Raw genomic sequence first — 12,459 nt, forward strand, 5'->3', positions numbered from 1 at the left:
ACAAGATCTGAATGTACTTGGGAGATCTAGCTCTGTTTCCCCGACTAAAGACCACCGGGGGTGGGGAATGCCAATTTAATCAAAGAGAAAAAAAAAGTTTGGCTGACTAGGAGTATCCACTGCAGTCATTTCAGAGGACAAAGAAAGAAGAGTAATGTTTTTATTTGTTTTAATATAAACTCTTTTCAGATCATGGAGTTTACAACTACTTTTTTTCTGTATGTCTCCAAACCTCACCCCCATGCTCTCTCTATACTCATAACACTCAACTATATAGACACTGCCAAAAATCTCTTCAATTTAGGTGTTTCCAAATTTCATTATACAACTATATCTGTAGCTGTACATGTGTAGAGCTATGTTTATATAGTTACATAATGGTAACTGCAATACAGAAGAATAAGTAAATTCATGAATTCACTTGGTGAGGGTTTAATTCTTACAGTTTCTCTTTTGGAAGAATTCTACACTTGAATTAGAAGTAAAGAAATGTATAGTCTAATATTTGCCTCCCAGAGTTAATCAGCTGATCTCTAAGTATCACTGCATATTTTTTAAAAATGTAAACACATTTACATTTGTTACATCTGTTACTGAGCCATTAAGTTAGGCCTGAAATTAACAGACCCTGGCAAGTAAACAAATAGCTTTTGGAATCAAAATATAAATAGAAGAACAATTCATGGACTTGCTTCTTCTTATTCTATCCTGCTGAGACAAAACGGATGAGTGAGCACACACATATAAATACACTGCCCACAAATCAGAGTGTCTATCTTTTCATGGGCCTGGATTAAGGTCATGGCTACTAAAGGGACAGCAGCCGTCTGGGCACATGCAACTTCTAATTCTCCAAATACTCGGGGATAAGAATCAGTAAGTTTGACTTTTAATTTAGTTTTTCCCTTCCAAAAATTTTCAATTAAGATCAGTTGTCTGCAGGACTAAGTGCTGTCAAGTTCCAATTCAATGCCATCTAAAGTAATGTAACCACATTTGGTATTTTCAATAGAAAATAGGTGGCTGTGTGGGCTGCCTGGGACTGAAGCACTCTGTCCTTATCTGACTTGTCCCTTCCTGGACCCAACACATCAAATGTCCCCCCACCCCTGCTCTGATTCTGAGCAAACTGATCATACTGTGCAAAAAAATAATATAGTATCTACTTACAATTTTTAAATATATACAGCCAGCTCAAAAAAACAATAAACCCCTACAATGCGGTCCATCTGAAATCGCCAACTGTAGTCCTGAACCCTTCACTGAACCCAAATGAGAAATAAAGTGTGTAGTGAAAGGGGAAATAAAGGAGTGCAAGGAGACAGGAAGGCTGACCAGGCCACAATAATGCATGGGCTACCAAGGAAAATTCAAATCCCAAACTTGCAAGCACATGAGCAATGATAAAATTCATCTACCTCAGTAACCTATTTTCAACAAGTCCAGCCCAAGAAATGAAGATCAAACCAAGTTTCTTTCCTTTTTTTTTTTTTATCAAACCAGTTTTTGAACCACGTGTACTTCTAAACCAACCAAACACACACACACACACACACACACACACACACACACACTACAAAAAGCAAGTCAAATGAGGGCACTTCTTGGACAATCAGGCTTATGGCATCGTTTCTATTTTTTTATGCCCTAACGTATCCCCCACTTCAAAATGTTTCCAGTCATATTTTTAACAGCACCTCTTGAAGCTCTCAAATGCAAATATGTGGAAAAGAAGTCCTAATTAGTTATAGAATTTGATCATCACTTCACTCATTCTGGAGAAAACCAGTTATTTTCCAGCAAAAGCTATAGTTTTTAAAACAAGTATCTTCCTCTGCTCTATACTACTCATGCACAACCTACCAGCACACCATTTCGGGACATTCACTATAGTAGTGTATAGGTAAAGGGTAGGAGGCAGAGCTTTCATCTGTAGTTAACCAATGTGCTGGGGCCATTTACGATTTAAAAACTGAAAATTTTAGAACAAGTTACTATGTCAGAACATGTCCAAGTGTGGGGCTGAAGCTCTCTTAAGGCAATCTTCCAGAAAAGATGTTGCATCTTCTGTGATGATGGACTTTAACATGTTTCCTCCCCTGAAAAACTGATGTGGTTTTGTCCCTACCTCAGAACTGAACTAAGAATTACCTCCTTGTTGATGATAAAAGCAAGAAAAACATGTAAGAAAATACTGAAGATTGCATTTTGCTATACTTCACTGTGTGAGCCTAAGGATTCCTGGGCTTACAAAATTATTTTGTGGATAGAATTCTGCTCTCAAACTCATTCTTTATATGGTTTCATAAACTGCTTAATAACCAAGCTGGTTATGCCAGCTGAGTGACTAATGTGGTACTTAATGTTGCACTCCCACTTAGTCTCAACTCAAAGCACCCAGAAAGATAAATGTATCATGCACCTTTGTTATTTGTTAGCTCTTGGGGTTACCTAAACCAATCTCATTCTAATTCTCACCCTGTTTTAAGGGCAAAGCCAGACAGCAAATGAGTAAATGTTCAAGCTTTCTCTTAAGCTGATGTACTTAATTTTCCCACTTGCAGTAGGGCTTCTAGTGGTCCAGAGTTTTCAGCTTTAATACAAGAATCGTCACCTGGATCCCCTCCATGTATGAGAGACAGATGCCAGCATTCTTCCTTAATCCCAAATATCCTTGCTGGGGAATTCCAATTGGGATTATTATTTTCCTACCTCTTACAGTTTGGTTGTGATCTATTAAGGTAATGCTCGCTCCACAGAAGAATGATACAGAAGAAAACAAAGATTTTACCTTCACTACCATACTAATATAGATGATATACAATGAATATACTGTGTGAAGGAACCTCTTTAAAGAAAATACAAAGTATACAACAAATACCAAACGGGACCATAACCCATTCCAAAGCACCAACAACCCATTTCTTGGGACTGCATGTAAACAGCAAAAGCATCACAAATCCATGAAATAATTTTTTTTAAAAAAGCTCCTCACGCCAGGTGGCAGAAATGTCTCTCCTTTGCAAGGAGGACAAACTGTCATTAGTGTAACATGGAGAGCTGGCTTTCCAGTGAACTCTACTAATAAGAAACACACATGAAAGATTATATACTTGAGTGAAACTACTCAAGGAACAGAAAAGCTAAATGTCAACTGATATGTATATCTTTACACATCTCTCAGGTGAATGGACTCTTTGACACCTTCATTTCTTCTCCAAACTGCTGTGCTATTAATTTTGAGCAGGCATTCTCTGGTGGCTCCTCCTAACTCTTTAAGGCTCCATTCATTCCACATATATGTGTGCACGTGTTTGTATGTACATATATATATATATATATATGTACATGTATTCCTAAGACAAAGGGAAGTGCCACTTTTGTAGGAGAAAAAGAGGATAATCAGCTACAGATGTGAGACCAAAGTTTCCATAAAACAATTAGCATGGAGCGTTCCACATAATTGCAATTTTCGTCTTTTGGTTTGGCCCTGAGCTGTTTGTTGCTCCCGCATCAAGTAGAATTCCAAATTCTCCTCGGCAGAGGAAAGGTGAGGTGGGCAGCAATAAGAGGGAATACGCAGTGCACACTGCCAAGCCAGGAGTTTGTTCCTCACAAGGCCTGACGAGCGGTCTTCCCCACTTCCATGCTAAGTGCCTGAGAATTCTTTTCCGTTTCCAGCAGTTCATCAAAGATCTCCCTTAGGATAAAACAAACAAGAAATAAAACAGGAAATTCAGTGAGCAAAGCCAAAGGATAGACAGAAGATGCTGAGATAAAGCCCACACAATTCCATTTGGTGTCTAAATTTTATTAAATAAGCAGCTCATTCATTTGATCACTATCTTAACCCCAAGTACTGATTTTTGAGAAAACGGGGGGGGGGGGGGGGTGAGCGGAGGAGAATGGCTACCCCTGATAACAATGCTATGTAGTTCCCATCCATGTAACTCAGATCTTCTAGCTGATATAACTTGAACACCAAAAATGTTTACGATAGGACAGTTTTATCACATAACATGCTACTCTGAGATAAGTAATTAATATGGAGTTAAGATATCAAGATAGCAGCCCTAGCAAAAATAACAAAAGTAAAAAATTGTCAATCAATAAGTGATGGGAACAATTTGTCCTTACAGGAAAAAAAAAGTATGGGAGATTTTTAGCCCACAGCTCCAGACCTGGTAGTTTCTTACTTGTGCATATAAAAGAAGATGTAACCACTTCGGTCCCGATCACTCTGCACTGAAGCCTCTTGGATTTTAGATACCTCGAGATCGTTGTAAGTAAACCATGCCTGTTTCTTAATGTCGTACACATCACTAATGTAATGACCTAAAATAAACACAATCTTAAAATTGTAGTTTTTAAAACACACTGCATTTTTCTCAGGTACAGGAAGTTTTGAAGAGAGAAACAGCCACCCCATCCACCCTATCCCCTTGCAATGTTTCTAAACATCCCCAACAATGTTTCTAAAAACCATTCAGAAAACATACAGAAATTTAAGGGAGAAATATACACTAGGACAACTTTTTGGATAAATAAATTTACACATACATAGGGGAATTGCGGACATTTATAAAAAAAAGAAGAAAAAAGTTGCATGTTTAACACAATTCACATTTAGTGTGATCAAAGGAAAGATTTAAGACTTTTTCTTGATGCATTCAACCTACAGCTCATGAAGCTAGGCACAGAGCAAGCTGATGGGGAACAAATACTGGCTACTTCATGTATAAAATGCTGAAATCATCATGTCCATTTACCTGAAGACGATGTGCTACCGATGTGACTGACAACACTAATGAGCCGATAAGAATGAGGAAGATTTCCTGTCTGGAAAACAGAAGTGGGCATGACGTTTAACTCTTCATTTGAATAAAAGCAAAACACTAAATTTAAATTTATTATCAAAGCTAACATGGCTGACTTCCAGTGTGTGTGTAGTCAAACTTGATTTTGACCCAAGAATTCTACTCCCAACTAAGAATTTATCCTAGGAAAATAATTCAAAAGGAGAAAAGAGTAGATGTATAAAATTATTCACTGTAGCATTACCTATAATAATGAAAAGCTGGAACTAACAATAGGCCCAATAATAGTTGAATGATTAGTGGTATATCAACTCAACACAATAATATTCAGTGGGTCAGCAACACATTAACTTGTTTTTCAAACCCACACGAATGCACACAATAATTATAGCTCTATAAAAACAGGTATGTTAATGATTAAGTACTGGAAAACAAAATGAACAAAATGAAAACAGTTGCAGTGGTGCTATAGGGATTATGGGTAAGCTTTAACATTTTAAATAGTCTTAAAAATGCTATTAAGACATTGTTAGTAAAAAAAATGTTAAAAACCTGGAAAGTGACATTCATGCACTGAAGGCAGCACTGTAAGGTACACATGTGGGGAAGGAATATGGGTATATGTAAACCAGAAACCATTAAACTGTTTCTAAACTTGGAGGCAGTAATTTACTTCTAGGAATTTATCAAAAGAAGAAAATCCTAAATATCAAAAACATTACAATCATACACAGTTCCCTCTCTCTCTATATATATTTTAAAGATTTTATTTATTTATTCATGAGAGACACACAGAGAGAGAGAGAGAGAGGCAGAAGACACAGGCAGAGGGAGAAGCAGGCTCCATGCAAGGAGCCTGATGTGGGACTCGATTCCGGGTCTCCAGGATCAGGCCCTGGGTCAGAGGTGGACACTCAACCAGAGCCACCCGGGCATCCCTCAATATATTTTTAAAGTAATCTCTACACCCAATGTGGGGCTTGAACCTATGACCCTGGGATCAAAAGTTTGGATGCTCTACCAACTGAGCCAGCCAGGCACCTCCCAAAGTATTATTACAGTAGAATAATAGAAACTTAAATATTCATGGTTAAAAATTAAATGAAATAGTATGTTGATCTGAAGGAACATAGCACAAAGAATCATTAAAAATAAAATGATTATAAGTAATCTTTAACAAGTAAACAGGATAAAAATGCTGTACTTATGACCTTTTAGAAGCATACTTAGAGGCAGGGCTGACAAAATAATATGTAAAAATACTAACAGTAGTTGTGTTAGGACAGTAAACTCCTAGGTAATTAAAATTACAAAAAGAATTGGAAAATGGAAAAAAACCAACTCTTTCAGGAAAAAAAAAGGGTAAAAGAAAGTTACAATGTAGTTAAATGTCATTAATCCAATAGTTTTTACTAATAGCCAACTAGTTTTGTTATTTCACTTTATTTATTTATTGTTATTTCACTTTAAAGACAACATAGTTTTAGCAGAACTACAGGTGAATTAATACATATATATGATATTGAGAGGCATGTTACCCAGTTACTACCTAACATGCACACAAGGGAGTCAGGATGTCTTTCTAGTTTTATTTCATATTGTTTTGAATTTTGTGAACAAGAAATGAGAAGTAGGGTACCAGGTGGCTCAGTTGGTTAGGCATCTGATTTTTGGTTTTGGCTCAGGTCACGGTATCAGGGTCCTGGGATCAAGTACTGTGTCAGGCTCTGCATACAGCTTGGAATCTGCTTGGGATTCTTTCTCCCTTTCCCTTTGCCCCTTCCCTCACACACAGGCTCTCCTCTAAAATAAATAAAATCTAAAAAAAAAAAAAAAGAGAGAGAGAGAGAGAGAGAGAGAGAGAAAGGAAAGGAAAGGAAAGAAAAAAAGAGAAAAGAAAAAAGAGAAGAAAAAAAAAAGAAAGAAAAAAGAGAAGAAGCAAAGGACAAGAGAAAGTGAAGAGCATTTGATAGTCGCCACCATGGACACTGACAGTGGGGCCTTGTTAGAGAAATGGCAGGAGTGATGCTGGCAGCCCGAGCAGTCCTACTTAGACAATAAGGCAGCCTACCTCTGCATTTCTCTTCAGTTCCTCCGCCTCAGCTTCTGTGTATTCCATGTCTAAAACATCCTCATTGCCAGAGTCCTCATCAGAACCCAATGAATCCAGAAAAGAGTTGTTAAACTCTGCAGAATACAAAGTATTATAAAAGTTCTTAGAATAGACACAAAGTAATATGATTAGAAAGATAAAACAGCTTGGAGTACACATTTTATCATCCTAAGGAAACATAAACCATATTATTATTAGGGTTCTAATTTACCCAGCCCACTGTGGGGAATAACAATCAGGTATCAGGTATCTATGAAAGAAATGTCTTTTTTCTTAAAAATATATTTATATGAAAGGGATATAATGCTAATAAGAAGGAATAAAACTGAAAAAAAGAATAGGATTTTACAAATAACCCAATTTCACTAAATTTCACATTACATAAACTGTATGTTAGATTTCAAGTACTTGGTGTTGTAGGTGCCCCTAGCAAGTACAAATGATCTCACAGAAAAGACATAAAAAAAATTAGTATCCTTTCATGTTCTTCAATATTAATCTTCTGAAATTTAACAAATACAATGCAAATTTAACTTTTAACTTAAGTTTCACTAAAATGCACTAACAACTAAATCCAAGATCCACTTTTTTCTTTAATAATGTGTTTTCACTGGAAGAATCCATCTTTACTAACGACTTTAAATAAAGACTCTCAGGCGGGGGCCTGGGTGCCTCAGTCGGTAAAGAGGCGATTTTGGCTCAGGTCATGATCTCATGGTCCTGGAATCAAGTCCCATGTCAGGCTCCTTGCTCAGTGGGGAGTCTGCTTGTCACTCCTCGCTGCTCCCCCTGCTCATGTTCTCAAATAAATCGATAAAATCTTAAAAAAAAAAAAAATCCCAGAAGCATTTGTACTTGAGTGTCTCTTTGCTTTTTTATTTATTTAGTTTTAAGATTTTATTTGCTTATTCATGAGAGATTCAGAGAGAGAGGCCAAGATATGGGTAGAGGGAGAAATAGGCTCGCCTTGGGGAGCCTGATGCAGGACTTGGTCCCAGGATTCCAGGATCACAACCTGAGCCAAAGGTAGACGCTCAACCACTGAGCCACCCAGGCATCCTCCCTCTTTGCTTTAAATATAATTAATTCCACTCAAATTACAGTATAGTTATTTAAAAGACATGAACACCTAAGAATGGGAAGAACAGAAAAAAAGACTAGTGTCAGAATTGTGGAAGCTGGAAAGTAGATGGTGACTGAATTAGCAGACCCAGGAGAGCCAAAGCCAAACCCTAAGCCAGTAATGGAAAAGTTGAGAACCAATCCAATTTACATCACACAGAATCCTGTTCAAGAAACATACAACTTGGAAATACCAGGTACCCTTGAAACTGGAGGCTAAGCAGGAGATAAAAATAAGGATTTGGTGAAAAGTACTTGAGAAACAGACTCCCGGGATCCTCTTCTCCAGACTTCATGCTGCTGAGCAATGATAGAAGTTTAGAGTTTTATCCTCTGGAGAGGGTGAATACAGTCTCTGGACTGGGGGATGCCATGCACATACTGAAAACAGGGGAGTGGGCCACAGTTGAATAGTGAAGAATGAATATAACCCCCAGCCCTGTTCCTATATTTGGTTCCCAGAACTCTGGCAGCCACATCTTTTACCTTTAGGCAAAGGCAAGAGATTAGAAAACTCTTTTTTAGGAATCTGACCAGCCCAAGAGAAAGGCCTAAAACATTAATATCATCTCCAAAACAGTCCCACTCTGTAAAACACACAAGTGAAAAGCCCTAGCTATTCATGTGTTTAGGGCTTCCAACCATCTTTTTAGTCTGCTTCTCTTAATCATGAACCCACAGCCAAGGATTACTAGGTATCTGAGGAAAGCCTCTAATAAGGAATATAAAGATCATAATGTCCACATAGGACAGAGCAGCTGGAGGAAACAATCTATTTAGGGAGAAGGAAACTTCACAAATGAATTATATTTAACATCCTCAGAGATTTGAGATGGTATTGCTTCTATGATTCCATCTCCCCAAAAAAACTTACAAAAAAGGAATATTTACAAAACAAATCTTTTTCTTGAAAATTAGAAATATGACAAAACACTCAAAAGAAAGTTTGGAGTTAGAAATAAGGTTAGAGAAATTTCCCAGGGAGCCGAGCAAAATTATCAAAAGATGGAAACCTGGAAAGAAGAAATGAGAAAATGGAAAAAAACAGACCAGGAGGTCTGGGTAACAGAAGTTTCAAAAGACAGGGGTGCCTGGGTGGCTCAGTCAGTTAGGCATCCGACTCTCAATTCTGGCTCTGGTCATGGTCTCACAGGTGCTGGGACTGAGTCCTGTGTTAGGCTCCACACTCAGTGGGGAGTCTGCTTTAAGATTTTCTCCCTCTGCTCCCCCCTCAAATAAATAAATAAATCTAAAAAAAGAAAGAGGGCAGTCCGGGTGGCTCAGCGGTTTAGTGCTGCCTTCAGCCCGGGGTGTGATCCTGGAGACCTGGGATCGAGTCCCACGTTGGGCTCCTTGCATGGAGCCTGCTTCTCGCTCTGCCTGTGTCTCTGCTTCTCTCTGTGTCTTTCATGAATAAATAAATAAAATCTTAAAAAAGAAAAATTAAAAATAAAAAAAAAGAAAGGGAAGTAAGTGAAAACTGTTTATAATTGAAGGACACGTTTCTCTATTAAAATGATCAACTAATATCCACCATTTGCTTCAACGTGGATGGAACTGGAGGGTATTATGCTGAGTGCAGTAAGTCAATCGGAGAACGACAAACAGTGTATGTTCTCATTCATTTGGGGAATATAAATAATAGTGAAAGGGAATATAAAGGAAGGGAGAAGAAATGTGTGGGAAATATCAGGAAGGGAGACAGAACATAAATAAAGACTCCTAACTCTGGGAAACGAACTAGGGGTGGTGGAAGGGGAGGAGGGCGGGGGGTGGGGGGGAACGGGTGACGGGCACTGAGGGGGACACTTGACGGGATGAGCACTGGGTGTTATTCTGTATGTTGGTAAATTGAACACCAATAAAAATTAATTTATTAAAAAAAAGAAAAAAGAAAAAAAATAAAATGATCAACTAAATGGCCAGCAAAATGGATGAAACAGACCCACATCAAGGCATGTTGCTTGACACTTCATCACAACAGAAATAAAAGGAAGATCCTACAAGCTTTCAGAGAAAAAAGAGGTCCTATTAGGATAAAGAATAGCTTTCTTACAGCAACTCTGCAAACAGTACTTTCACAATGATTGCAAACCCAGACTTCTATATTCAGGCCAAAGTATTAATCAAATACTTGACTGGGTAGAGTAAAACTTGCAAGGTCTCCAAAAAATCTAAGTCATAACCCCTATTTTATTTAAAAATTTTTTAAAAAGTTTTTATTTATTTAAGTACCTCTAACACCAAATGTGGGGTTTGAACTCATGATCCTCAGATCAAGAGTCATATGCCCTTCTGACTGAGCCAGCCGGGCACCCCTCAGTCCTCTTTTCTAAGAAAACTACTAGGATGTTCTCCATCAAAACACAAGTATAGACCAAGAATGAAGAAGAGTGAGAAACAGGAAATGGGAGATTCAAAGAAAGGAGAGAATCAGAAGGGAATCTCCAGGAGAATGGTTAGGGAGATCTCAGGATATCTATGTGTGGATGTAGAGGGCAATTAGTCCAGACTGGTACAACAGGACTTGGGACAGCCATCGCTGCCATCACTGCCACTACTACACCAGTTTTTTAATAGGAGGACAGAATGCCTTGGTAAACCTTGCTTCAATTCTTATTTGTAACTGCCTCAACTATGTGACAAAACTCATGCCCTCTTCTCTATACCCTGGTGTATAGATCAGCCTAGAGCACTTAGTTTGTAACACCAAAGTGTTCTGCTTTGATTCATTTCTGAGAACCAGAGAAAGACCAGTGATCATAGAAAATAAAAGTTAGTATAATTCCCATGGCTATATGTCCTTGTTAGCACCTGGTCCATATATTAGTTCTATAAAAGGCCATGACTATGGTAAGAGTTATGTTTCTAATACTCACTCATGATTTTTGCCCACTGACTTCCTAAGAGTGAACTCTTATAAATTCATGGATTAACTGAAGCCACATTATCTTCTCCTAATAGTCCTAGTAGTGGCAGTAATGATCTTTCATTTTTCTTTTTTTTTTTAAAGTAATGCTCTTTCATATAGATGAATTACAGACAGGTTGTCCTTGTGATCTAACTTTTCAAAATTAAAAAAGGGGGATACGGATATAGATGATAAAGTTATTTTTAAAAAGCAAGCTATTGGGGATCCCTGGGTGGCTCAGCGATTCAGCGCCATCTTTGGCCCAGGTGTGATCCTGGAGACCCAGGATCAAGTCCCATATCGGGCTCCCTGCATGGATCTGCTTCTTCCTCTGCCTGTGTTTCTGCCTCCCTCTTTGTGTCTCTCATGAATAAATAAATAAAATTTAAAAAAAAAAAAAAAAAAAGCAAGCTACTGATGGATACAAAAATTAGAATAGTGGTTTTCTCTGGGGTGGAAGAGGTATACAGGTAATTTCTAAGGTTCTATTTCTTTACCTTGAAGGTGTTCACATTTGTTATCATCACTAAAAATAATGCTTCACATACTTTTCTGTGATACATTTCATCATTAAAACAATGTAATTAAAATAATCTCCACACCTTGAAGACTTAACTCTGTTGCTCTTTTGAGGTCATCATCTTCTTTCTGTTCCCAGGCTTCCTAAAGGGATAAGAACACAACTAAGGTATTTAAAACGGTACTGATTAAACTTATTTAACAATTATAAAATCAACTGCTCTGGAATTTTTTGCTAATAATGTTTTCCATCAGGGCTCCTAGGTGGCTCAATCGGTTAAGTGTCTGCCTTCAGCTCTGGTCATAATCTCAGGGTCCTAGGACTGAGCCCCACCTTGGGCTCCCTGCTCAGCAGGGAGCCTGCTTCTCACTCTTCCTCTGCCCCTCTGCTTGTGCTAGCTCTCTCAAATAAATAAAATCCTTTAAAAAATATATTTTCCATAATCTTACAAATGTTTAGAATATGACCTTCGAGGGATGTGGAGAAATTCTTTACTTTTTTCAATGTTGTCCACTTAAAACACAACTTTGGGAGGTTAAAAAGCCTTACATGCTGTCTCCTCTAGTTAGTGACATTTGGCTTGTGAACCAAAAGTCATTCACTCTGACATTATAATTCCCTTTCTTCTTATATGTATGAAATACCTGGCACATAGCAGAACCTACTTAGCAAACTGCCCTGATTTCTTTCCTCTGATTTATAGCCATTTGCCGATTTTCACAGTATAAACATTTCCACTATGGCCAATTTTAAGCAACTAACATGATGCTGAGTTGGCTTCAGCATATCGCTGACCCTAAGCCTGTGACAGCAAGATAAACAATATTTCCACAAGATTATTTAATCACTTCTACTTTGTTCTTGCTAAAAAAGCCCAAGACATAACAGATAACTTGGTGAAAACGAAATGAATTCACTGTTAACTGTTATTTCTCTAATACATCTGAGGTGCTCTGCTCTTAAAAAAACAAGTATC

At 37.8% G+C, this 12,459-nt stretch overlaps 1 protein-coding gene across 8 annotated transcripts in view; it reads right to left on the reverse strand.

The window, feature by feature from the left end:
• Window positions 1-345: 345 nt before the first annotated feature.
• Window positions 346-12,459, reverse strand: part of USP37 (ubiquitin specific peptidase 37) — a 94,766-nt gene continuing 82,652 nt past the window's right edge. For all 8 annotated transcript variants that reach the window (XM_041737064.1, XM_041737057.1, XM_041737060.1 and 5 more), the window contains 5 exons: window positions 11,566-11,626; window positions 6,889-7,004; window positions 4,770-4,839; window positions 4,197-4,335; window positions 346-3,700 (listed from right to left, as the gene is read on the reverse strand). In XM_041737064.1, the coding sequence (XP_041592998.1) occupies window positions 3,613-3,700; window positions 4,197-4,335; window positions 4,770-4,839; window positions 6,889-7,004; window positions 11,566-11,626 (474 nt within the window). In that variant the 3' untranslated portion in view covers window positions 346-3,612. The remainder of the gene's footprint in view (window positions 3,701-4,196; window positions 4,336-4,769; window positions 4,840-6,888; window positions 7,005-11,565; window positions 11,627-12,459) is intronic.

This window comes from Vulpes lagopus, chromosome 22 (assembly GCF_018345385.1).
Source record: "Vulpes lagopus strain Blue_001 chromosome 22, ASM1834538v1, whole genome shotgun sequence".
Taxonomy (NCBI): Eukaryota; Metazoa; Chordata; class Mammalia; order Carnivora; family Canidae; genus Vulpes; species Vulpes lagopus.